A 27,020-nucleotide genomic window follows, 5' to 3' on the forward strand; every position below is an offset into this window, starting at 1 on the left:
TGCTTATATGCCGTCCTGCTGGTGATTAATGGTGGTGATAAAGTGCTCACAATGCTTTTCATTACTTTGCAGACAGAATGGCATCCAAAAGTCTAAAAATCTCACACATGGCATGCCCTAAAGTCTGTGATCTTGAAGCTTGATAATATTTTTATGATCTCAAAAAAGATATTGGTAACAGCTTATAGATTTTTAGTACTTGTATTTACTAGAGGAAGCTGAATTAACAAATGAAATCTCTATTTATAGTCCCATCATTACCTCCCTAGCCCAAAGTTTTTGAAGGTAAAAAATTTGCCACATTGCATTTAATGAACATATGTATCTCTTTTTTTAAGATTTATCTAAAGCTCATGCATGTGGTACTTAATTGATTTTATGTTGGACAGGTTTTGTCTCATTTAATCACAGAAAGAAAGTAAAATTAACAAAAGGGGAAACAACTATCCTAGCCTCCTAGTGGATTAAGTCAGAATAACAGTTTTTTCTTGCTATATCAATTATCTTCAATATTTCATCGGCATGATCATATTAAATAATTTTGATGGCTTGTACTGTGGCAGCCTTTTCTATAAGTATAGTATTGCTGATTTACTCTTTTAATGTAGATTGATAACTAGAAATGAGCAGATTTCTTTTCATGAGTTATTTGCTGGGTTTCAAAAGAAATATTGACAATTTGAAATAATTTGAACAATTTATATGATTTGACTACAGGGAGCTCTTTTGGCTAAATGATTCTGAATTGCCTGCTTAAATATGTGAGTATATATTTCAGATAGTTCTTATTTGTGTATCTATAATAGAAAAGTCATCATATTGGATGGGTATGGTGGCAGGAGGAAAAGAAGGGATGAATTTGGGTTGTAATTACATAGTAGAATCAGAAGCACTTGGTGTTTGACTGGACCGAGGTTCAGGGTGTATGGTGGGGGGAAGGGTATGGGGTTCAGCAGGAAAGGTAGGTGACCAGGTTGTTTATCTGGCATAAACAACAAAGTGGTTAATGATGCCATGTATTCAGGTATATGATATTGAAGGAGGAGCAGAGATAGAGAATAATATGATGAGTTTGGTCTTAGAATTAAGTTTCAGGTACGGGTGAGATGTCTAATGAAAGACGGCAGTTGATACATATGGTTCTTGGCCAGAGCAGTAAGATTTGGACTAAAGATATAAACTTCAGAGTTGTTGGCTCTTGGAAGAGGCAAGATCACTAGCAATATATCATCTGTGAACCGTCTTCACCAGAATCAGCTGAGGTACCACTTTGGGGTTGATGCTCAGGAATTGGCAAACTCCTTGGTAATTACAATGCACTGATTAATTAGAAGCACTGATACTACATGGGAGAAGATGAACATCTGAGATTGGGCCACAGGAGGAAAGGGATTCAAGGTATTTTCTTTTATAGAATGAAAGAAATAGAAATGGAAACAGAAGCTAAGGTGTAGAGGAGGGAAGGTGAGGGACTCAGACCCCACTCAGCTATGTCCTGCTGAGGTAGAGTTAAAGTCAGCTGTAGTTGGAAGAAAGTAGAGGATGAGATTGTAGATCAAAAATAGAAAGGAAAGCAGTTTTTAAAATGTGGAAATTGCTAAAGTCAGCCAGAGATCAGCATAAAGATTGCCAAGTAGCATTGAAGGCCCACTTTGGAATGTAGTAGTAAAACATTCTCATGATTCTGTAATACAGATTTTTTTGACAGGGCTGGGAATCATGGAGTAGGTGCCAGGGATTGTTGAAGTTGGTCTGGTGGAAGCCAGAGGTTCACAGAGCTCTAGAATATTGTTGATACTGGATCATCATTAAAATTCACTAGTGAACCATGGGGTTCAGGCTGGTGAAAGAGAAGACTGGCTGGAAGGATTGGGAGGGAACAAGGGAGTGGAGATTCTGATGATGCGGAGGCAGTGCTGGGTTAGGCACTGAGGGGACAGAAAAGGATAGGGAGTTGTGGACTAAGGCGGCAGCTTCAAAGTTTGAGATCTTAGAGGTGAGCCTGAGAGATGGCGGAATAGGTTGAAAGCATGTGGGTGGCTACAGTAGAATGAGGTGATGAGCTACTGTGTTACTCAGGAGGGCAGGGGATATGGTAAGAAGTACTTGTGAACCAGATGCTCACACCATCGAGAAAGATGGGACTGTTTCTTATAGGTTTGTAGATGGTAGGGACAAAGTTGGGAAGGTGATAGGATGACATTAGAAGGTAGCGCAAATTTAATTTAGAAACACAAATGATATGCGAACCATATATATATGTGCTTTTTATATATATGTATAAAGTGTAAATATATAAAATTCATTCGATCTTTGTAACAACGCTATGAGGTAGGGGTCTTATTAATATCCTCATTTCACACGGGAGGAAACTGAAGCACAGCAAAGCTTAGTCATTTGCCCAAGGTTACAGTGGTGGAACTAGGATTTGGACCCAAGTAATTTACTGTTGGTGTCGGGGCTCTTAACAAGTTTGTATGTCTCATAAACTGAAATCAGATATATTTTTTAAAAGCTTTTTTGAGTACCAGTCTCTTGGAAGTTACTTCTTTTAAGAACAAATTAAAAATTAAAACATTAGTTTGTATTCATATAACGTAAGTCATACACACCAGCTCTAGAAAATTCAGAAAAAAAGAAAAGCCTAAAGTATAATAGAAGAATTATTCCCTGTTATTGTAATTCTAGAGATAAGACTATTAACTATACACATTCACATATTTTTCTAAATGTATTTTTAAAAATGAGTTATACCTTGTATGCAGTAAAATTATATTGTGAAAATTCCCCATGATTTAAGATATAATGTGTTACTCTATGGAAGTATCATAATTCATTAATCTGTATTTTACAGTTACAGATGTAGGTTGTTTAGTTTGTATGTGTATGTGTGCATGTGCTGATCTTTTTAAAGATTTGGTAAAATTGTTTAGAAAAATCTTTTTTTTTTTGAGACAGTCTTGCTCTGTTGCCCAGGCTGGATTGCAGGGGCTTGATCTTGGCTCTCTGCAACCACCGTCTCCCAGGTTCAAGTGATTCTCATACCTCAGCCTCCTGAGTAGTTGGGACTATAAGTGTACACCACCATCCCCTAATTTTTGTATTTTCAGTAGAGACATGTATGCCACCATGCTCTAATTTTTGTATTTTTGATAAGGTTTGGGCAAGACTCAAACTGTTGTTTTTTTTTTTTTTTTTTTTTTAAAGACACAGGGTCTCGCTCTATTGCCCAGGCTGGAGTGCAGTGGTGTAATCATAGCTCACTGCAGCCTTGGATTCCTGGGCTCAGCAGTCCTACCTTGACCTCCCAAAGTGCTAGTTTGCCATGTTGGCCAGGCTGGTCTCGAACTCCTGACGTCAAACTCCTGAGTAGCTGGGACTATAGATGTGCCATAGCCTCTGCCTCCTGGGTTCAAGTGATTCTCCTGCCCTAGCCTCCTGAGTAGCTGGGATTAAGGGCACACACCACCACACTGGCTGATTTTTTTTTTTTTTTTGAGACAGAGTCTTGCTCTGTTGTCTAGGCTGTAGTGCAGTGGCATGATTTCAGCTCATGTCCTAATTTTTCTATTTTCAGTAGAGACGGGGTTTTGCCATGTTTGCCAGGCTGGTCTCAAACTCCTGTCATCAAGTGATCTGCCTCCTTAGCTTGATAACCATTATGCCTGGCCAAAGATCTTCATTTTTAAATATTTGAAATAAAATTATCATGGGAATTTTGGAAACTTGGAACTTTAAAAGTACTCACTTATAAAACTATCTGTGCCAAGATCTTTTAATGAAGGGAAATTCCTTGTCAATATTTTTAATTTCTTTAAAGGGTTTTGCTTTAGATACTTTAGAAAAGTTCATTTTCCTTGAAGTGTGCCCTACTCATTTCATTTTTCTTTTCTTTTTTTTTTTTTTCTAACTTTTAGTTTTGGGGTTATTTGTGCAGGTTGTTATATAGATAAATTGTGTGTTGTGAGGTTTGGTGTACAGATTATTTCATCACTCAGGTTTGTTTGTTTATTTGTTTATTTCTTGAGACTGAGTCTTACTCTGTCACCTAGTTTGGAATATAGTGGAGCAAGCCTGGCTTACCATAGCCTCTGCCTCCTGGGTTCAAGTGATTCTCCTGCCCTAGCCTCCTGAGTAGCTGGGATTAAGGGCACACACCACCACACTGGCTGATTTTTTTTTTTTTTTTGAGACAGAGTCTTGCTCTGTTGTCCAGGCTGTAGTGCAGTGGCATGATTTCAGCTCACTGTAAGCTCTGCCTCCTGGGTTCAAGTAATTTTCTTGCCTCAGCCTCCCGAGTAGCTATGATTACAGGTGCATGCCACCATGTCCAGATAATTTTTGTATTTTTAGTAGAGACGAGGTTTTACTGTGTTGGTCAGGCTGGTCTCAAACTACTGACCTTGTGATCTGCCCACCTCAGCCTCCCAAAGTATTGGGATTACAGGCGTGAGCCACCATGCTTGTCTTCGTCACCCAGGTTACAAGCATAGTACCTGATAGATAGATAGATCCTCCCCCTCTTCCCACCATCCACCTTCAAGGAGGCCCCAGTGTCTGTTGTTCCCTTCTTTGTGTCCATGTGTACTCAATGTTTAGCTCCCACTTATAGGGGAGAACATGCAATGTTTGGATTTCTGTCCCTGCATTAATTTGCCTAGGATCATGGCCTCCAGCTCCATTCATGTTGCTGCAAAGGATATGATCTCTTTTTTTTTTTTTTTCCGAGATGGAGTTTTGCTCTGGTCGCCCAGGCTGGAGTGTAGTGGCACAAGCTTGGCTCACTGCAGCCTCTGCCTCCTGGGTTCAAGCAATTTTCAAATCTGCCTCAGCCTCCTGAGTAGCTGGGATTATAGGTGCTTGCACCGTGCCTGGCTAATTTTTGTATTTTTAGTAGAGATGAGGTTTCACCATGTTGCCCAAGCTGGTCTTCAACTAATGCCTGGGATTACAGGCATGAGCCACTGTGCTTGGCCGATCTCATTCTTTTTTTTTTTTTTTTTTTTTTTTTTTAATGGCTCCATAATGTTCTATGGTGTGTATGCACCACGTTTTCTTTATTCTGTCTACTCTTGATGAACATTTAGGTTTATTCCATGCTTTTGCTATTGTGAACAGTGTTTCAGTGAACATATGAGTGCATGTATCTTTATGTTAGAATGATTTATACTCCTTTGAATATATACCCAATAATGGGATTGCTGGATCGAGTGGTAGTTCTAAGTTCTTTGAGAAGTTGCCACACTGCTTTCCACAGTGGCTGAACTAATTTATGTTCCCATGAACACTGTATGAGGATTTCCTTCAGCATCTGTTGTTTTTTGACCTTTTAATGACGGCCATTTTGACTGGTGTGAGGTGGTATCTCATTGTGGTTTTGATTGCATTTCTCTAATGATTAGTGGTATTGAGCATTTTTTTTTTATGTGCTTATTGGCCACATTATGTCTTCTTTAGAAAAGTGTCTATTCCTGTTCTTTGCCCACTTTTTAGTGTGGTTGTTTGTTTTTTGCTTATTTTTTTAAAGTTTTTGATAGATTCTGGATATTAGGCCTTTGTCAGATGCATAGTTTGCAAATATTTTCTCCCATTATTTAGATTGTCATTTACTCTGTTGGTAGGTTTTTTTTTTTGTTTGTTTGCTTGTTTCTTGCTGTGCAGAAGCTGTTTAGTTAGGACCCATTTATCAATTTTTGTTTTTGTTTTAGTTACTTTTGGTGCCTTCATCATGAAATCTTTGCCAGGGCCTCTGTCTAGAATGGTATTTCCCAGGGTTTTTACAGTTTTAGGTTTTACATTTAAGTCTTTAATCCGTCTTCAATTGATTTTTTGCATATGGTGTAAGAAAGGGATCCAGTTTCAGTCATCTGCATATGGCTAATTAGTTATCCCAGCACCATTTATTAAAAAGGGAGCCCTTTCCCCATGGCTTGTTTTTGTCGATTTTGTTGATGATCAGATGGTTGTAGGTGTATGGCTTTATTTCTGGACCCTCTATTGATCTACGTGTTCCGTTGATCTATCTGTCTGTTTTTATAGCAGTACCGTGCTCTTTTGGTTACTGTAGCCTTGTAGTATAGTTCAAAGTCAAGTAGCGTGTTGCCTCCAGCTTTGTTCTTCTTGCTTAGGATTGCTTTGACTATGTGGGCTCTTTTGGTTCTATATGAATTTTAGAGTAGTTTTTTTGAATTCTGTGAAGAACGTCACTGGTAATTTGACAGGAATAGCATTGAATCTGTAAATTCCTTTGGGCAGTATGGCCATTTTAGCAATGATTCTTCCTATCCATGAGTGTGGAATTTTTAAAATTTGTTTGTGTCATCTCTGATTTCCTTGAGCAGTGTTTTGTAATTCTTGTTGTAGAGATCTTTCACTTCCCTGGCTAGCTGTATTTCTAGGTATTTCATTTTATTTATTTATTTATTTATTTATTTATTTATTTATTTATTTATTTATTGTGGCTATTCTTGGATGTTATTGGTTTACGGAAGTACTACTGGTTTTTCTACATTGATTTTGTATCCTGAAACTTTGCTGGCATCGTTTATCAGATCTAGCAGCTTTTGGGCAGAGACTATGAGATTTTTTAGGTATAAAATTATATCATCTGCAAACAGAGATAGTTTGACTTCTTCTCTTCCTATTTGGATGCCTTCTATTTCTTTTTTCTTTTTTTCTTTTTTTTTGAGGCAGAGTCTTGCTCTGTTGCCCAGACTGGGGTGCAGTGGTACAATCTCAGCTCACTGCAACCTCCACCTCCTGGGTTCAAGCTAGCCTCCTGCCTCAGTCTCTCTAGTAGTTGGGACTACAGGTACCTGCCACCATGCTTGGCTAATTTTTGTATTTTTAGTAGAGGAGGGGTTTCATCATGTTGGCCATTCTGGTCTCGAACGCCTGACTTCAGGTGATCCACCCGCCTTGGCCTCCCAGAGTGTTGGGATTACAGATGTGAGCCACCGTGCCCAGCTGGATGCCTTTTCTTTCTCTTGCTGGATTGCTCTGGCTAGGACTTCCTAGTAATATGCTGAAAACGAGTGGTGAGAATGGGCCTCCTTATCTTGTTACTGTTCTCAAGGGGCTATGCTTCCAGCTTTTGCCTGTTCTATGTGACGTTGGCTGTGGGTTTGTCAAAGATGGCTCTAACTATTTTGAGGTATGTTCCTTCAAAGCCTAGTTTGTTGAGATTTTTTAACATGAAAGGATGTTGAATTTTATTGAAAGCTTTTTCTGCATGTATTGAGATGATCATGTGGTTTTTGTTTTTAGTTTCGTTTATGTGATGAATCACATTTATTGATTTGAATGTGTTGAACCAACCTTGCAGTCCATAGATAAAGCCTACCTGATCGTGGTGTATTTGCTTTTTGATGTGCTACTGGATTCGGTTTGCAAGTATTTTGTTGAGGATTTTTGCATCTATGTTCATCAAGAATATTGGTGTGAAGTTTTCTTTTTCTTTTTGTGTCTTAGCCAGGTTTTGGTATCAGAATTTCAGGGTGGAGCATGGCTGTCTGCACAAGGCAGAAAGAAAAGATCCCACAGTCAGGGTGCTAGGTGGACACCATAGGTACATGGCAAAGGATGTAGCATGGGTGCTCATCTACTGACCTTGGAGTAAAGGACCAAGGAGGATAAGTCCCTACCTGTTACCCCCTTCCTACCTGCACACCTCACACTCCTTACAGGAGATAGAGTAATCTCCTGGCAACTGTTGCTGTAGACCCGGAGTCAGGCATATGTGGCACTCCCTGGTCAGCATCCCCAGAGTAGGAAAAATACTGAATTCAACCGATAAGGTTTGAGCAAGACTCAAACCGTTTTTTTTTTTTTAAGACACAGGGTCTTGCTCTGTTGCCCAGGCTGGAGTGCAGTGGTATAATCATAGCTCACTGCAGCCTTGGACTCCTGGGCTCAGCAGTCCTACCTTGACCTCCCAAAGTGCTAGGTTAACATGTGTGAGCCACTGTGCCTAGCTAATTGTTACTTTCTTTTTTTGTAAAGATGGAGTCTCACTGGGTTGACCAGGTTGGTCTTGAACACCTGGCCTTAAGTGATCTTCCTGCCTCAGCTTCCCAAAGCACTGGGATTACAGGTGTGAGCCACTGAGCCTGGCGTCAGGTGACTTTTTGAGTAGGGTCTTTGGGCTTATTCCATTTGTGATGTAGCTTGCATTGCTGACTATATATTGGTGTTGATGTTTTACATGATCGTACTATGCATGCTTGGGCTCAGGGACTGTGCCCTCCCTTTGGCCCAATATAAACAATACAGGAACCCAGAAGGAGAAGCTAATATCACAGCTTTTATGAGAGAATTAGTAGCTTCCTAGCACTCAAAGAGGCCATTGCCTAAAGCAGCAGTGCCTCTCCTACCTGCCACTGCCTCCAAGCAGACTCCAGAGCAAGGACAGCTGTTAATCTGCTGCTCAGCTCTTGTTGAAACGGATTGCCTGACCTGTGGGGCCATGTGACTCTAGCCTGGCATCCCCCTTCTGGGGTGGAGCAACTTAGATTCCATGTCCAGTAAAATGGAAGAGGCTTAACAGACCTCCTGGCCAAATAAAAATCTCTTCTAGAGCCCAACCTGCCTGGCCTTACTTTGCATTAAGGTTTCCCATGAAAAACTGGCAGTTACCTCCTGGGGAAACCCTACTTCCTAATCCACTGTGGAAGCGAAACCACCCAGTGAGGCCCTCCGTCCCCTGAGGCCTCCTAATGTGGGGGCTGGGCTCTCTGACCTGCTGCTGCATCACAAGCTGATGGTATGCACAGGGTGGTGGCAGCCCATCAAAATGGACACATATTTAGGAATTTTTATTTTTAAAAATTTAAATGAACTTTAAAATTAATATCAAATTTGCATAAACACCCAGAATATAATGAATCAAGGTTTTCTATTTTATTTATTTATTTAGCTTTTTTAAGGCGGAGTCTCGCTCTGTCACCCAGGTTAGAGTGTAGTGGTGCAGTCTTGGATCACTGCAACCTCTGCATCCCAGGTTCAAGCAATTCTCCTGCCTCAGCCTCCTGAGTAGCTGGGATTACTGGCACCCACCACCATGCCCAGCTAATTTTTGTGTTTTTAGTAGACATGGGGGTTTTATTATGTTGGTCAGGGTGGTCTTAAACTCCTGACCTCAAGTGAACCGCCCGTCTTGGCGTCCCAAAGTGCTGGGATTACAGTCATGAGCCATCACGCCTGGCCCGGTTTTGTATTTATTTAAATATCATATAAAGAATAATAACAATAAAGCTCTATGTACTCACCAGTTAAACTAAAGGAACAGAACATAATAATGTAGTGGATAGCAAATTTCATCAATATAAAATGTCCTACTTTGTCCCGTTTAACATTTTTTGTTTTGCACCCTTCTATATTTAGATTCTGTTATATTTTAAAAAAATTAAATAGTAAGCTTTAATCATTACTTTTCACTTTTATTTTTTAGTATCACTTTAGTTTTCATAGGTCTTACACAGCTGAATTTTGTTTTTTGACTTGATTTGCATATATCATTAGAGTAGATATATTTGGTTTTATCATTTTCTGTTTTTGTATTTTATATATTTTGTTGTGGTTAATATTTTGCTAAACTGGTTTTCTATTTTTAGCTATATTTTCTTTTTTGTTCTATTCTCTAGTATCTTAGTAGTATTATTTTTGATACTAGTTACTATTACTGCTACTAATTCTATTACTTTGATACCAGTAAGATTAGTGGTAAACTTAAGTTTTTAATAGATTATTTAACTTTAATTTCTCTACTGTCAGTAAAAAGTGAAATGTATCATTTTAAATGACCCCTATTTAAAATGAATTTTTTCTTTAACTTTTTTTTCTCACCTAAATGTCTAGTTCTTTATGTATAAAATAATCAAGAATTATTATTAAATGACTTCTCTTTCAAAAATGTTTTTTGGCATTCCATTTTAGTTTATAACTATATATATATATCATTATTCATATTTATCTTTATTAAATAAAAAAGGTCGTTGTTCACCAACAATTCTGTGTGGCCACCTCACAGTCCTTTGTGAAGGACCAGGTAGGATGGTGATGTGGATTCCTGTACTCAGCAGAGCCGTGAGTTTGAGTCCCTCTCCTTCCTGAAGTTCCCCTGCACGCTCAGGTGGGTCTGTATGGCTTTTATTCCCCTGAAGGACAGGGAGACCTCTGCTTTACCCCAGTCGTCTTTTTTCCTAAGCATGTGAGGTCGGAGCTGGGGGAGGACAGATGAAGGGGCAGTGGGAAGAGTGACTGGCCCACGCCATTGAGCAAGGCCTCGGCCTTTCATTTTGAGTGGCTAGTGGCTGCGTATGGCTCAGCCGAATTTGTAATGACATCAGTTTATGCACAGGTCTATAGACTCATTCCTGACACTGTTTATTCAGCTTTGGGACTCCTTGATAGAGCAGCTGTACCCACAGGACCTTTTAGCTGGTGTTGCAGGCTCGCTGTTCCACCGTCATGATAACATTCCTTCCCGCTTATGCTCAGAGGAGAGGGAGTGACAACCTAGCCAGCAGGGGCTCAGCCTCACTACCTACCTCGGCCTGCAGACTGTCGCCAGCAGCTAGGACTGCTTGGGATCCCTGCTCCTCCTGCTTGCCCACCACATGGGTGAGCACACTCATTGCCATTGATAGATCCAGGAGTCTTTGCATATCCCTTAAGCCCATCTGCAGGGCCCCTCTTTCGTTTCCAGAAAGCCGTCTGTTAGCTTTCTATCCTTGCCACCAAAACCCGTTAAGAACTGTGAAGGGTCTAAGATTTTATCCTGCTTGCAAACTAACAACTTAATCTCCCAGTCATGGATGCTGGTTGTAAACATGAGATGTCTGGGTCGGAGGCAAAGGACTTGGGTATGCACAGCACATAACCAAGTGTACAAGCTTCCTTTTGGCGCCCGTTTCCCTACACCCCAAGCCCCACAATGGTTCTGTATCACAGCTAGGGAACCCACAGTAGTTACATTGGGCTGCAAGCAACTCTGTCTAACCTTTGCTTGGAGGTGAATATTGTGCTGCTAGACAGTAAACAAACCTGTCCTTTGCTTCAGAGATACACTATCTCTAAATCCCAAGGCCGTCTGCTCTACAAACCTTAAGAAGACAGCTCTAAGTAAGGTCTGTCCCTGCCTCTGCTTGTGAGATGCATAGAAATGTGAGAGACCCATGGAGCATTGCCTCCCAGCACATAGGCACGTATCTGAAGAACACAAGTTTAATTGCTAAGAAATAGTTCTCACCAAAATACCAGAGGAAGCCTATAAATTTTATGGTGATTTGTGGTTTCCCAGCATTTATTATCATCATAAAAATTATATTGTACTTATTGTTATAGTGTTGTAATTATTTAACATAACAATTATAACTTCTTTTGGACAGTGGGTTTTAAATGGTTCCAAGGAACCACCACTGTGTAGTTCATATATGTAACGCTTCTGACACTGCTGCACTGTTGTGTTGACATAATAGGTATAATGCATGTGTTACTTGTTTCGGGAGCCCTACTCTTTAGTTCATATATTTCTTAGGGGCTGGTTGGAGGCAGGGAAAGACTGAATTCAGAGAGTATAACACAAATACTAGAGGAAATCTGCATAAACATGCAAGATATAATTTTATCTCCTTTTGTCTGTTTATTGATAGGGTTTCCACAAAATATTTAATGTATAATAAAAAGCATTAATGCTTAGAGAGAAAAGAAGGGAAGGAGGAAGAAAGGAAGAGAGAAATCATTGTTAAAGGTGGTGAATAATGTTTTGGTATCTGTATTAGTCTGTTATCTGTCTCACACTGCTATGAAGAAATACCTGAGACTGGGTAATTTATAAAGAAAAGAGGTTTAATTCACTTACAGTTCGGCATGGCTGGGGAGGCCTCAGGAAACTTAAAATCATGGCAGAAGGCACCTCTCTACAAGGTGGCAAGAGAATGAGTGCCAGCAGGGAAAATGCCAGACACTTATAAAACCATCAGATCTTGTGAGAGCTCACTATCATGAGAACAGCATGGGGGAAACTACCCCCATGATTCACTTACCTCCCCTGGGTCCTTCCCATGACATAGGGGGATTATGGGGATTATAATTGAAGATGAGATTTGGGTGGGGACACAGGCAAACCATATCAGTATCTTAAATAGTTTGAAAGTTGTGAAGTGGAAGTTCAAAGGACTCTTCAGTAAAGTAGTAGTGTGTGTTTTGTTGTAGTGAGTTTTGTGACTATTCATATTTCATTTCCTGTGATTAATAGCTACTTACTATGAGATTTCATGCGTTAAAATACAAGCCTAATTCATTCTGGTTCACTGGCCTCCCATGCTATGAACACTTAAGGTGAGCTGACTCTCAGATTTGAGGGTGTTTTAAACCTGCCAGGTGCAGCCCTGTGGTAAGTTTGCGATATTGTTGAAGGACTGTTAAGAAAAAGCCACTTCACCTCAGAGGTCATCATTTAGGGCTAGGTATACTTCTCCATGGCTTTAGGACATTTCCTCTCCTTTCTATTGAATTTGAAGAACTGGGTGCTGTGATTTTAGTGTAACCTATTCCTGTAATTCATAAATTAGAATACTTAGGAGAATATTGAAATAAATATGTGTTTTAGAATTTTATAACTCTCATCTTTAAATTATTTAAAATGTGGAATGAGATTACATGATTTATTGAGAAATATGGATGTATTTATAATTTTGTTGGTTGTATTAGATAATTGTAGGTTAGTTCATTGCAGTAAAAAATATCAGTATGAATCTTTTAACTTATGGTTGCAGATTCAATTATTTGGTGACTTTTTGGGGAGTAAAAATAAATTTCTTTTTTTGTCTTGTCCTGCAGTTTTAAGTTTTAAAAGTCTAGCCTTTAGTTTGGTCCTGAGTTCAGAATTTGTTTTACATTTAAAACACAATTGTGCATAATGATTATATTATTATATTTCATCCTCATGGATTACTTAAAGTTCTATATAATGTGAAGAAAAGCATCATATACAATTGGTAAAAGCAGTATCTCTATAGTTTATAATGTTGGATTACAATGGACAGTTCTCCAGCGGCACAGTAGAGGGCTCCGGAGTCTGTGAGGAGCACCAGAGTCTATGCTAGAGAGAGCTGGCGCACTCCAGCCGCTCGGAGCATTGTGCATGCACCCAGTTCAGTGCTGAGTGAACTCCTTGGCTGTGTGCCATAATTAGCCCTCTATTCCCTTGATTAGAATCACGGATAGAAATTCATTAATCTGCTTTGTTAGTGGAAAGTGTTAGGAAAGTAATTAATTGTTTAAAATGGTTCTGCAGATGTTTTTTATGAAGAATTTTTTTTGCATTTTATCCAAGCTTAATAATATTTTTCATAATTTTGAAAAGTCAGTCTAAACACTATAAACTATAAGTACTTAGTGTTTTTTTTTTCCTGTTAATATAAATTTCCTCTCCTTTCAAGGGATTATTTTATGCTTTCATATAGGCAGAAACCCTATTGTTCATGAAATGTTGTGAAATACTAAAATTATATTTCTGCTGTATTTTTCAGGGAATCCGAGCCCGCATTTTAGAGACTCTGGTCATGCTGCTGCTTCTTGCATTACTCATTCTTGGGATAGTGTGGGTAGCTTCAGCACTCATTGACAATGATGCGGCAAGCATGGAATCTTTATATGGTATGGATGTCCTTGTTTTAACCAGTTTCTTCAATGGAAACTATAGTTTAGGATATAATGACACATTCAGTTTTAAAAACATTTAAATAATTCTGGGTATGGTTAACAAAGATGTTTGATGTTAATTTACAGAATTAAGAAATCTTTAGTTATCTTTAAGAATGAAGTTTTATTTCTTTTACATGTGAAGAACGAGTAAGTAGCTTTTCACATTTTGTTGTTGTTGTTAATTGGTTTTTGTTCTTCAAATTCCATAGAAACTTTTTTTCTCCTTCCAAACAGGTTTTGCTAAAGGCTTACTTCTTGGTTTTCTATTTTAGATCTTTTTATTGTATAATTTAGTAATTATATGGTTTAATAAACTCAAATAGGCAATTACAATGTTTACATGAGGTATAAATCAGCCTCTATCTTATCGTAAAATAGACTGTATCTTAACACGCAGTATTTTGGATTTATTAAAATATATTTACTTTTTTTAATAGATCTCTGGGAGTTCTATCTACCCTATTTATATTCCTGTATATCATTGATGGGATGTTTGTTACTTCTCTGTAAGTATTTTTCAGACTTAATATTGATAGAAAAGTAGAGTTATCCTGTATTCTGGAAAATTGCAGGAAAGTTTTCTGATGAGATATTTTAACTATTTGGAGATTTTTTTGAGTTTGCCTTAACTCTTTTTATTCAAAATAAATTTTGATAAATGGAAATTTTGAAATAATAAGGTGCTTTTATTGTTCTGTAAGGAAAGCCTCTTCTACTGGGTTGTAGAGAGAGGGATGGACAGACAGACACGCGTACACTCTCACTCACACACTCATACACTGTTATGTACACTGATACACAAACTATACACACACTCATAACATATGCCCTACCATCACCCCGACACCCGAGACAATGCTAGATTCTGCTTTTTAATGGAAATGGTAGAATTATATACGATAAGTTTGTGGTTTTTTGAAAGTTTGTTTTCTTTGACTTGAAGCATCACAGCCTATCTCAGGGGTATTATAAATAGATAAATATATTTTAAAGGACTTAAGACTATGGTTGTCACCTTTAGATATTCTTGTTTGTTTCTCAGTCCTATTAATAACTTGAAATTTAACCGATTCTTTGCTTATTTTTCTTTTATTTAAGTAAAAGTATTTATTCTTCAGCTGCTAGAATCTTGAATATTATTCTAAGCCTTTGTCGTCACACATCTTTCATAACTAATTACGCCTGTCCTCCTCACGTGCCCCTCTAGCGTCTTTGTTGATGAAGGTGAAGAGTCCTCTGGCAAAACACCAAGAATCTCAACTGGAGAGAAGAATGTTCTTAAAATGAACAATGTTTAAGAGAATGTTCTTAAAATAATCTTCGAGTTTGTCTTATTTTTACGGTCTAGCTGTTTATCTCTCCAAGCTCTCTAATGTAGCTTTCTGTCTTTTGGTGATCTTATTTCTGCAGTGTGTACACCAGTTGGCCTTTCCCGTATGTTCACAGTGATGGGTCAGTTGCTAGTGAAGCCAACAGTAAGTATTTAATTATATATCATTTTGTTTATTAAATAAATCTGTTAACATTTGAGCATTTTTTTAGATTGTAAGCTAGCATTTAGAAATAGAAGTATATTTTTTGTACATTTATCTATCAAATTGTTGTTTCATAATTTTTTAAAATAGAACTTAGGTTAAATTTTCAATCTTTGGAAACCAAATTTGGTTTTGCTTTTAAAATACTAACTATAGGTGCACAGGTAAAAAGTCCTCTATCAAATTTTAGTACAAAATTTACAAATATTTACAGGTATTTTAGGTATCCATTGCCTAGTATCAAAAAGTGCCTGTATTATGTTTCAAAATTTAGTATGCTTTGATTTACAAAATGGTTATATTTCTGAAAATTTGTCTGTATATTATGTTGCGATTAATTGAACCATACTTTGCCTTGAATCTTAGAAACACTATTAGTTTTTAAGTGATTTTCAGTTGGTTGTAATTCTAATGATTTGTCGCTTCCTTTGGTCTCTATTTTGTCAGATATTTAATTATATAAAAATAATTTCTTAGCTGCACCTAGGAAATTTGTAACTTATTTTCATGGATGCTCATTGCCTATGAACTCAAGTCTAAACGACTTACCTGTTACAAAGCTTTTCACAGCCTGGTCCACTCTTAACTTTTCCTGTAGCTGTCCTTCTGTTTACTCTCACTCTAACTGAGGAGCGAACGTGCTGTGCTCCAAATAGGCTCTATGCAGTCTGTCTCCAGGAGTGTGTCTTTCCCTCCAAGGCCTCTTACCTGCTCCAGCCACCTAGCAGCCTCCTGAGACCTAGCTCAAGTATCAGCTCCACTGTCTATGTATCTTTGAATCTTGCCTTGCTTCTTCAAGGACAAATAAACTCCTTTCTTTGCATCTGTCTCACTAGTAATACTTATTAAATCATTATGGTTATGTTTGTCTTCCTTGTCATGATTCATTTAGGGAAAAACTGAGGAAGTGTTATAGTGGACGTTCTTTTAATAAATGCTTGCTTAATTATGAAAATCATAATATTTAAATTTTCTTTTAAAGATAAAGTTTAATTTTTTATTTATAAAAATACATAAATATGGCTGAGCGCGGTGGCTCACGCCTGTAATCCCAGCACTTTGGGAGGCTGAGACAGGCGGATCACAAGGTCAAGAGATCAAGACCATCCTGGCCAACATGGTGAAACCCCGTCTCTACTAAAATTACAAAAATTAGCTGGGTGTGGTGGTGTGCACCTGTAATCCCAGCTACTTGGGAGGCTGAGGCAAGAGAATCACTTGAACCTGGGAGGTGGAGGTTGCAGTGAGCCAAGATTGTGCCACTGTACTCCAGCCTGGACAGAGCAAGATTCCATCTCTCTCTCTCTCTCTCTCTCTCTCACGCACACACACACACATACATTTTACAAAAAGTGTGTAAATGTTGTATACACACTTGTGTACCACACACATGCTGTCGAATTCCTTTCCCGTGTAAAGAGGTTCTGTGACACTGTGTTCATTTAGTTTCTTGTTTGTTGTTGTTTTTTGGTCCCCTTTATCCTTTTCTGCTTCCTGACTCCTCTAACTTTAGGGAAATGTTTGAAGTTCTGTCGTTGGTCTAAAGTTCTATTAATGCTCTGCTCCTAACCATCTCTGCCATTTCTGCATCACTTTTAAATGCCTAATTCTAATGAGGAAAAGACAATGGAAAGAAATCACAGTACATTTTAAGTGCTATAATTGAATAACCCATGGAGCTGAAAACTCAACAGGTATAAAACCAAACTACTCACTTAGCTCCCTTCCCCAGGCTAGTTTTTCTCCTTGTCTTGTCTCTTATTAACAATGTCCTCAAAGTCTTATCATTGCTTTTCTTGTTGGTAACATTCAATAATAAAGATTATTTATTGAGTAATGGAGTGTATTATATGTGTTAGCAGTAAACATTGTATTTTACACACATAATTTCACTTTATCCTGATGACAAACATGTAAATTAGATAGTGGTATTCTTATTTTATGGCTAAACTAATGTCATTTCAGGAAGATTAAGTAGCTTGTAGAAGATCAGAGATCTATGAGATGGGGCAGAGTTTGAACCCAAGAGGCTGATTTCAGAGCTCAAGCTCTGGTCTGCTGTTCTATTCTGCTGTAAGCTCCAGAGCTGTAAAACTGCTGTCTTGCAGAGTGGACTATGCACCCCTCCACTTCTGTGTTTTGCTTACAGTTTCCTCTGATTGAAATGCCTTTCTTTCTTTTGGTAATTTAAGATGTCAGATAAAATGCTACTATCATCAAAAACACTGGCCAAAACTTTTTTTCCCCCACCTGGGAATAATTTTTCTTTCTCTGAACTTTGTAACATTTTATTTCAGCCACCATTATGACTTTAACAAATTCTCTACTTTTTTAATTCATCTGATCTCTTCTGCTACACTGGAGTGTAAGCTGTTTGAGGTCAAGGACTATGTCTTACTCATATTTAAGCCCTCATTAGCTCATAGTAGTTGAATATAGGCTTTGAAGGCACACACATTTCTTTGGTAACCCTGTTTCTTGGAATATAAAATGGGGATTTGAACAGTCTGTTTTTCATAGGATTGTTGTAGAAATCAAGGATGATGGTGCTCGTAAGCACTTAACACAAATATATGTGTGTTATTCACATTGTCACTGCATTACTCCATTTTGCATTGCTATAAACCTGAGGCTTAGTAATTGATGAAGAAAAGAGGTTTATTTGGCTTACGGTTCCGCAGGCTGTACAAGAAGCATGGCACTGGGATCTGCTCTGGCTAGTGCTTCAGGAGGCCTCTAATTGTGGCGAGAGGTGAACAAGGAGCAGTTGTATCACATGGCAAGAGACGGGAGAAGGAGAGAGAGAGAAAGAGGTGCACACTCTTTTAGACAACTTGCTCTCGTGAACAAATGCAGCAAGAATTTAGTTATTACTGTGTGGACAGCACCAAACTGATTATTCACGAGAGATCCACCCCATGACCCAAATACCCCCCTCCGGGTCTCACCTCTAGTATTGGGGATCAGATTTCAACATGAGGTTTGGAAGGGACAAATATCTAGACTATATCAGTTACTCACTCACACTAAGACATACCTGTAGTGATAAGTTTTTCTTGGACAATTTGCAGAAGAAAGATAAAAATTATTTTGTATGCGTTAGACCTTAAGTAAAAACTGTCAATTCTGATCCAAATAGTAGAAAGTGAAGAGAAGTGTTGAAGGGAAAGGAACTTCGGATCATGGCCCCCAAGGATCTGGTCCCAGACGTATGAGTTCCGTCAGGGATTCCTGTCCCCTGACCTACTGCGTCCAGTAGATCCTCTCCATGTACCACTCCTTCTCCTAGGAAGTAGCACACATTCCAGCACGTGCCACTCATTTCAGCCTAAATGTTCCCTCCTTGGAGAGGGCTTGCTGGTTGGCCATTTAGGTGTCCCTTCCCCTTTTCTTCCTCTTCCTTTCTTCCTCATAGAATGGCCATTCTTTGTCATTATTTATTTGTATATTTATTTGTTTATTATTTATTTTTATTTTCATATTTATTGGTTCTTACCTCCCAAGTCAGGCTTCTCAAGGATAGAGTTGGCGTGTGTACCCATGATGAGTTCAGGGCGAGACCATAGGGGACCCTAACGATTTGTTGAAAGGCTGGGAATTATTGGATTACTTTAAATCAATTTCACAGAAGCTGTATAAATTTGACATCTGATAGGGAATGCATTTTTTGAAAATCTGTTTTCTGAAAATACTTTAAAATCTGAAAGGAGATGTATATGTGGTTTCTATCTTTTTGTCCATTAGCTCCTCACAATTTATTTTTTTTGCTGAGTATAAGTAGTTTGGATGTGAATGATATAGAACATTAATATCAGCTCTAGATTTCTTTCAGATTTTCCCTACAGCTAGGAAGATAGTAAGGATCCTCTCATAGAAGGATAGCTATGTTAACAAAACTAGCGTTAAATCAATTCTAGGTTTTTTAACAGTGCACACAATATCCCATACAATTGGTAAATGATTAGTATGCTGTTTTTTTTAACTACTGTTGTATAACTTGGTTTATATGTAAACATACTACTTCTCTAGATTTCTGTCTATTGGATGATTTTGATAATACCCATCTTCAGTATTCATGGAGCGTTTTTAGTACATAAAGATGATATAAATGGAAAGTATTGCATGTTACTGATGTAGTTTATGGATTTCTTGTTTTAGACATTATGTAGGTAAATGTAAATGAGGAAACGAATGTTAGACTGGGTTTCTGTTCCTTCTATCTCTAAAATGTTGGCTTGGGCCTAATGACCTATTTACTGTAGTTAGCTTTTTGGCTGTTTAAAATTATACATGGCTGGGCATGGTGGCTCACACCTGTAATCCCAGCACTTTGGGAGGCTGAGGTGGGTGGATCACCTGAGGTCAGGAGTTTGAGACCAGCCTGGTCAACATGGTGAAACTCCATCTCTACTAAAAATATGAAAATTAGCCAGGCATGGTGATGCGTGTCTGTAGTCGCAGCTACTACGTAGGGTGAGGCGGGAGGATGGCTTGAACCCAGGAGGTGGAAGTTGCAGTGAGCTGAGATTATTGCACCACTGCACTCCAGCCTGGTCAAGAGAGTAAGACTCTGTTTAAAAAAAAAAAAAAAATTCATACATGTAGCCTGTATCTCAGAGTGTTGCTAAAAAACCCTAAAATTCATACATTTTTTTTGCCATTGAGAAAACAGAGTTCTTAGCTTAATCCTTTAAACTTAAAAAATACCTAATTTAAATGTATATAGGATTTATGGTAACCTCTGATGTTTGGCTATATACTAAAGTATTTATACTTAATTTGTAAGTAAAATAGTTATAGCTTTTTTATTTTGGGTTCTTAGAAATTTGAATGAATACATTATCTGAATGAAATAAATAGACCAAATAGCCTAAATCGTCTCATAAACATTTGTTTTGTAATGTTGAATTATTGAGTAGTTTTATCTTTAAATTTAGATTCTTGAAGACCTGGATGAACAAATTTATATGATTACCTTAGAGGAAGAAGCACTCCAGAGACGACTAAATGGTATGTATATACTACATATTTAGGCTGGGATAAAAACATTTGTTAATTTCCAAAAGATAGATCATTGAAGGGAAAATATAAATCTCTCAGTATCTTGTGCTGTTTGTTAAAAAGAGGAGGACACTTTAGAGTAACAAAAGAACTTCTTCGGTGAAGAGAGGTTTATTGAAGGCCCTGGCTGAGATGAGCTGTAACCTAGGAAGGCCCATTCATTCTCAGACCTTGGCCACTGAGGGCCTTCGCATCTCTCTACTGCCAACTGCATTTATGTTTTAAGCATATGACTTTAAAGTTTAATTTTTAATTATGATCGGTTCTGAAGAACCAGTGAAGAAAAGGGCAGTGCTGTAGTTTAACAGAGAAAAGGCATAGCGTAGGTAAATTTTCTATAATTTTACTTAAGTAATATTCAAATGTTGAAAAACCGGTCTCCCGCCAACAAGATCAGATAATAGCTACCTGCATTTCAGAATTATAATTCAGGAGAAGATATAAAATGGAGGGTTAGTTTATGAAATACTGAGAAATGGGTAGAAAGATACCTACCTTCTTCAATTATAAATAGTGAATTTAAATCATCAACCCAGAAGTGTTGATAATATTTTAGAGCTTTTTTCTTAGATGCCAGAATTTAGGTTTGTATCTGTTCTAGAGGACTCTTGTCAGTAACATTATATGGTTTGATACAGATAAATTTTTAGACTGGAATTACATATGTATTTTATTCTTCTCACTTAATTAAAACTACTTTAATGTTTAAACTTATTTGATTTCAGGGTTGTAAACTTTAGTCAACAATGTCAGCTTTATAAAGTTCCCTTAAAGCAGTAAATATTATAATAAATTTGTCTTATTTGGATAATCATGCTGCTGTGCAATACACATGCCCGAGTTATAGAGAATACTTGTCCGGCTGCGGCAGTGTGGGAATGTTTCAGCCTCAGGTATATGCCTTTTCTGTTTCACAGATTAGGAGACTCACATCCAGGAAGGGTAAAATGTAGTGCCCCATGAATTGAAGAATTAGAATTCACTTTAACCAAAACAAAAGAAAACCCCAAAATACAACTTTTCTCACTTTTCCCTTCTGCAGTAGGAAAACTAAAAAAAGTCTTTCTAGAATCTTTCTAAATCCTTTGGCTCCTCAAATTTAAAAGTGGCTGATTATATATAAAGAAATTGAAAAGAAAACCCGTGCTAGATGGCTAATTATGTTAGAAAATGAAGCCAAGCCCAAATCAGTAAAAACACCTCACTAGCATAGAAATGTTGTAGAAAAGAGATGGATTGAACCTGGAGAGGACAGAGGATAATATGATAACTAATGCAAAATGTAACTTTTTGCACATCATTTGGATAGGCCATGCATGATTTATGATCTGTTTGGTAGATTGTCTAAAATCTTTTCAGTGAAACTCTTTTTTTTTTTTTTTTTTTTTGATGTGTTGGGTTCTTACTCTGTCACTCAGGCTGGAGTGTAGTGGCACAATCTTGGCTCACTGCAATGTCCACCTCCTGGGTTCAAGTGATTCTTCTGCTTCAACCTCCCAACTAGCTGGGACTATAGGTGTGTGCCACCATGCCAGGCTATTTTTTGTATTTTTTCCAGTAGAAACAGGGCTTCACCATATTGGCCAGGCTGGTCTTCAACTCCTGACCTCATGATCCACCTGCCTCAGCCTCCCAAAGTGCTGGGATTATAGGTGTGATCCACTGTGCCTGGCCTGGTGCCCAGCGTGGTGCTCAAAGAAACTCTTAAGTGGTATGATACGATAATTATGATTCTGCTGCTTGCTACTGGTTAGTCACTGTGTACTAGTTCGGGTGGAAAATAAAGAGCTAAATGATTTATGTTTATAACATAAATGGTTCTATGGCAAAATGGACATTTTGACTAATACAGGTTAAGAATTGTGAGCTTCAGTAGAGGATGCTTATAAATATGTGTAGGAAAGCAAAACTAAAAAAAAAAAAAATCACGACTTGCCATTTCTTAAGAAAATAGAAATAGGAGGTTAGTAAGAGAAATCATCCCCTGATTTTATTTAATCTAGTATTAAGACTAGTGTGTTCCTGTCTCAGGAACACAGAACTCCTGCAGTTCTGTGTTTAGAACTGTTACTTTCTATTTTAAATTATAAAACAAAAGTAAAGTTTTTATTGTTTTACTCTTGCTATTAAAAAGAATTCCAGAATAATGAGGGTAAAAGACTTTTTAAAAAATACAGATTCCATTGCCGATTCATCAGAGTTCCCAGTGGCACTTTCTTAGTGTGTGTTGGAATGTGTGGTGCACATCGCAGGAATCTTTAGGGTGTCAGTGTGGCTTACTCTGAGCTCAGTTGTGCAGTTATGCAAAAAAACATGACAGCCAGCACCAAGGAAGTGCTTCACTGTAGAAATAACACTATTTTTTTTTAAGTAACATGAGTTATTGTGGTAGTTATGATATTACTGGAATTGAATTTTCATGCCTGGCTTTAACAATAATCAATACAGCTTTGTGTTAGAATGCCTGACTTCTCAATTGTTTGACACTTGATAGTGCTATGGGTGTAAAGCTATTGGGAGGTTTTGTTCTTGTTAGCATTATTGTTTCATGGAATGTTAAGAAAGTAAAGCAAAGCTGTGTGCTGTGATACTCTTAATTGGTATCCGGAATAAGCCATCCTGTTATCAGCTGCTCTCTACCCTTTCTGCTTTCCGTTTCTGCTTATTGCACATCTTAATTAAACACCAGATATTGTGCAGATGAATTAAGACTCTGAGTCTCGAGATCATAGACTGGGTGACTGAAGAAGGAGAAGAAAGGGCAAGAATTTACAGATTTTTATCTAGTACTTAACTACTTGAAAAAAAGGTATAGAGAGGAAGGAGTTCTGTGTTCCTGAGACAGGAGGGCGTGCCAGAGCACCTGTTGTTCGGCTAAGACGGTGCCTCCCTCACATCCCTGTTGTCATGACAGGAGTAGAGAGATGTCCACAGAACTCACTGTGATCCCGGCAGGCGGCCTTCCCCTTCCTGCCCTGCAGCACGCAGACAACCCCCTGCCCTCTGCTTTGGGACCCTCAGGACTAATGGGTACATTTTGTCCACCACTCCTCTTTATCATGGTCAGCACATGGAGCCCAGAACATCCAGGTTCCTTGCACCCTGGACTGCCCCCGTGTCTCTATACATCCCATTTCTGACCTCATTTTCCACTTTCCTCTAGCTCCTGAAACTTTCTGCTTGTGCCATTCGGAACTGAGACTTAACTCACAAACAAAACCCTTGTATCTTCAACTGCCATTTTCTTGCTCAAAGAAACTTGGCATGCATTCCTGCCACCCGCTCATGGGAGGGCTCACTTCTCCCCACACCCCTCATTTGCTGGTCCTGGAGCTAGAGTAGGTACCCTCCTGTTCCCTTTTACTGCTCTCCAGCACTTTGGATCTCATGTCATATAGAGCATCACTAATTCCTGTCGTTTGCTAACCTCCCAGGCCTTTTCTACTTCCCTCTAGAGGATTTTTGCTCCTCGTTTCTAATCCTTCTCTGATTCTGTGCCTTTTTCATGGTGATTTTGTGTCTGTGCGCATGTCTTTCCCATCACTCTGGGACACTCCTTGCCTGTCCCTGTGGTAGCCTGCCTCACCCGCTCGTGCCTGTGACATAACCCACTGGAGCTCTTCTGCATAATCTTACAGTCAAGCATCCTACTCCACCTACCACTTCTTCTTTTTCCACATCACTTCTTCTAGTACTCCCAGTTCCTACAGTTATTCATTGTGGAGATTTAACATGCCCTGACCCTAACACCTTTTGTCACCCCATCATTTCCCCATCCCCCGACTTCCTTGCACAGTTCACATTCCTGGGCTGTTGTTAGAATCAGTCCCCTGCAAACACTCTTAGCCCCCTATGGTGGTCTCACTGTATTGTACTGGATCCAGCGAAACCCGAGCCTTCATTCTGCTTGCCTTTCCCTGTTCTGTGCTCCCACTCCTCGGTGGCTGACTGACCCACCTGCCTGGCCTTCCTTTATATCTGTGACCAATATCCTCAATTAACTTTACATTCTCCGGGATCACTTTGTTCTGTCTTCTTTCCTCAGATCTTCACCATCCTTACTCTCCATTGATGACCTTGTTTTCTGTTTTCTTAAGAAAATAGAAGCAATCATAAGAGAATTTTCACAAGCTTTTTCCTTCATGCCAACCCACCTTCCTGCAGCTCCCCTCACATCTGCTGCCGTTTCCCTTGATGCTGTGGCTGAATTGTCTGTGTGCCTGGCTAATGCCAGCCCTCCCCTGGTGCCCTGGATTCCTCTTATCACTGATTCAAGGACACAATCTAGCAGTTCTCTCTCTCTGTCTCTCTCTTTCTCTTTCTGTCTGTTTCTGCCTCTCTCCCTGTCTGTCATGGTGCAATTTTTCCCCAACTGAATCCTTTACATCAGCATAACGATAAGCTATCATTTTCCCAGAAAGAGACAGGGGAAGGAATCTGCCTTTACCCCATATCCCTTGCAGCTTACCACCCATTCCTTTGCTCTTTATGGCAAAGCTCACATGAGTTGTGTGCTCACAGGTTTCGATTCTAAGCATCACATTTTGTTTTGGAACTCACTCTTGCTTCCACTGCTCCATGAAATGCCATGGTCTAGTTGGTCTGTGACTTCATAGTTTTTATCTTACTCTCTTTCCTCCTCGAAATATCTTTTATTCCACTTGGTTTTCAGTTCACCATACTTTCCTGTTCCTTTTATTTAATGGGCTGCTTTTTCTCAGTCCACTTTGCTGGCTTTTCTGTGTCTATAACTTCTTCACCTGGAAAGTCTTGTGTCTCCATCTTTAAAATTCTGTGTGCTTTTACTCCTGTGGCATTTCATGGCTTTAAATACCACTTATAAGCTGCTGACCTCTACTCTTTGAAATTAAAGATCTAACTACCTAGTTAGGTGTTTCCATTTGGATGTCCAATAGGCATCTTAAACATATGTCTAAAATAAACTCAAGATCTTACTCATAGATTTTGCTTCTTTTGCCATCAACCCATCTGTACAGGTGACATATCATTCTTCGAGGTATTCAGGCCAAATCCTTGGAGTCTCTCCCTTAATTACCATATGGCATCCTTCTGCAAAGCTCCAGCTTCAGAGTAGCTCCAGAATCTGACCAGGTCTCACCACCTGTGCTGCCACCACCCTGGTTTGGGCAACAGTCTCCCCTTGGAGAGATTTTTGCGGGAGTTTCCTAGTGGCTTCCATGCATATCTGTCTTGGGCCTTGGGAGTCAGAGAGAGAGTCTTTGAAAATGTGAGTCAGATCTTCCCACTTGCTCCAAGTCCTCAGATGATGCTTTCTGTTTCAGTCTAGATAACAGCAAGGGTCCTTGCAGTGGCTGCTCACTCCTGCCCCATGTCTGATGCCTGCTGTCTCTTTGCTCTTTCCCCCACTGAGCCCCTTCTCTTGGGGCATTTGTATTGTGTTTCCCTCCGCCTTCTCTCTTTCAGGTCTTTACCTGAGTATCCTTTCGTGGAGCTTTCCCACACTCTGGAGTGAGCGTTGTGGATATCGATTGGATATCACTAAGCCCTGCCTCCCCCTACATTTCCCCTTTCCTGTGTTATTTTTTTCTTTTTTTTTTCCCATTTATTTATTTTATTGCATTTTAGGTTTTGGGGTACATGTGAACAACATGCAAAATTGTTGCATAGGAACACACATGGCAGTGTGATTTGCTGCCTTCCTCCCCATCACCTACATCTGGCATTTCTCCCCTTGCTATCTCTCCCCAGCTTCCCACCCCCCACTCTCCCTCCCCTATTTCCCCCCAACTGACCCCAGTGTGTAGTGCTCCCCTCCCTGTGTCCATGTGTTCTCATTGTTCAACACCCACCGTGTTATTTTTTTCTATAGCATTTTTCACTATCTCGCATGTTAAGTCTTTTTGTGTATTGCCTGTCTCTCCACATTAGAACATAAACTCCAGGGATTTATTTATTTAATTATATTTATTGAGGCAGGGTCTCACTCTGTCACCCAGGCTGGAGTGCAGTGGCACTATCACAGCTCACTGCAGCCTCAACCTCCCGGGCTAAGGTGATCCTCCCTGCTCAGCCTCCTGAGTACAGGTGCCCACCACCATGCCCAGCTAATTTTTGTATTTTTTGTAGAGATGGGGTTTTGCCGTGTTGCCCAGGCTGGTCTCAAACTCCTAGGCTTAAGCAGTCTGCCAGCCTTGGCCTCCCAAAGTGTTAAAATTACAGGTGTGAGCCACTGCACCTGGCTGGGGCAGGGATTTTTGTTAGTTTTTCCTTCCCTCTGTACCCTGCTTCCGTAATGTTGCTAGACATGTGGTGGACGTGTAGTAAATCTGTCTCATAAGCAAATTAACAGATGAAAAACGCACATAATGGAGAGTAGTCATTTTACCATAGAAGTGAAGAAGGAAGAGGAAGCAAAATTTGGTGACAAGACCAGACAGAATCACTTGGAGAAATTTCTTAGGAAGGCCCATAGTGGAGACTGCTAAGGACATACCAAGGTTGAGAGGCAGGAGGACCATATGCACTGGAGTATTAGTGAAGAGGCAGAAATAAGGTGGTTTTCCCCTTCCTGTTATGGCCATGAAATATGAGTCGTCAAACGCCGTTTCTACTCCAAGACCCTTAAAGAGAAGCCAAACAGAAAGTCCCGTTATAGTAATTGTGGTAGAAAACCTTTTGTAATTCCTTCCCAGCATTAAGAGGATACACACACACACACACACACACACACACACA

At 39.1% G+C, this 27,020-nt stretch overlaps 1 protein-coding gene across 7 annotated transcripts in view; it reads left to right on the top strand.

The window, feature by feature from the left end:
- The window catches only part of LMBR1 (limb development membrane protein 1), a 201,578-nt gene that overhangs the window by 110,734 nt on the left and 63,824 nt on the right, over nucleotides 1-27,020 (top strand). For all 7 annotated transcript variants that reach the window (XM_032244888.1, XM_032244893.1, XM_032244891.1 and 4 more), the window contains 4 exons: nucleotides 13,533-13,659; nucleotides 14,145-14,213; nucleotides 15,118-15,182; nucleotides 20,180-20,252. In XM_032244888.1, coding sequence (XP_032100779.1) covers nucleotides 13,533-13,659; nucleotides 14,145-14,213; nucleotides 15,118-15,182; nucleotides 20,180-20,252 — 334 coding nt within the window. The remainder of the gene's footprint in view (nucleotides 1-13,532; nucleotides 13,660-14,144; nucleotides 14,214-15,117; nucleotides 15,183-20,179; nucleotides 20,253-27,020) is intronic.

This window comes from Sapajus apella, unplaced genomic scaffold, assembly GCF_009761245.1.
Source record: "Sapajus apella isolate SASKATOON/1434 unplaced genomic scaffold, GSC_monkey_1.0 scaffold56, whole genome shotgun sequence".
NCBI classification, from domain to species: Eukaryota; Metazoa; Chordata; class Mammalia; order Primates; family Cebidae; genus Sapajus; species Sapajus apella.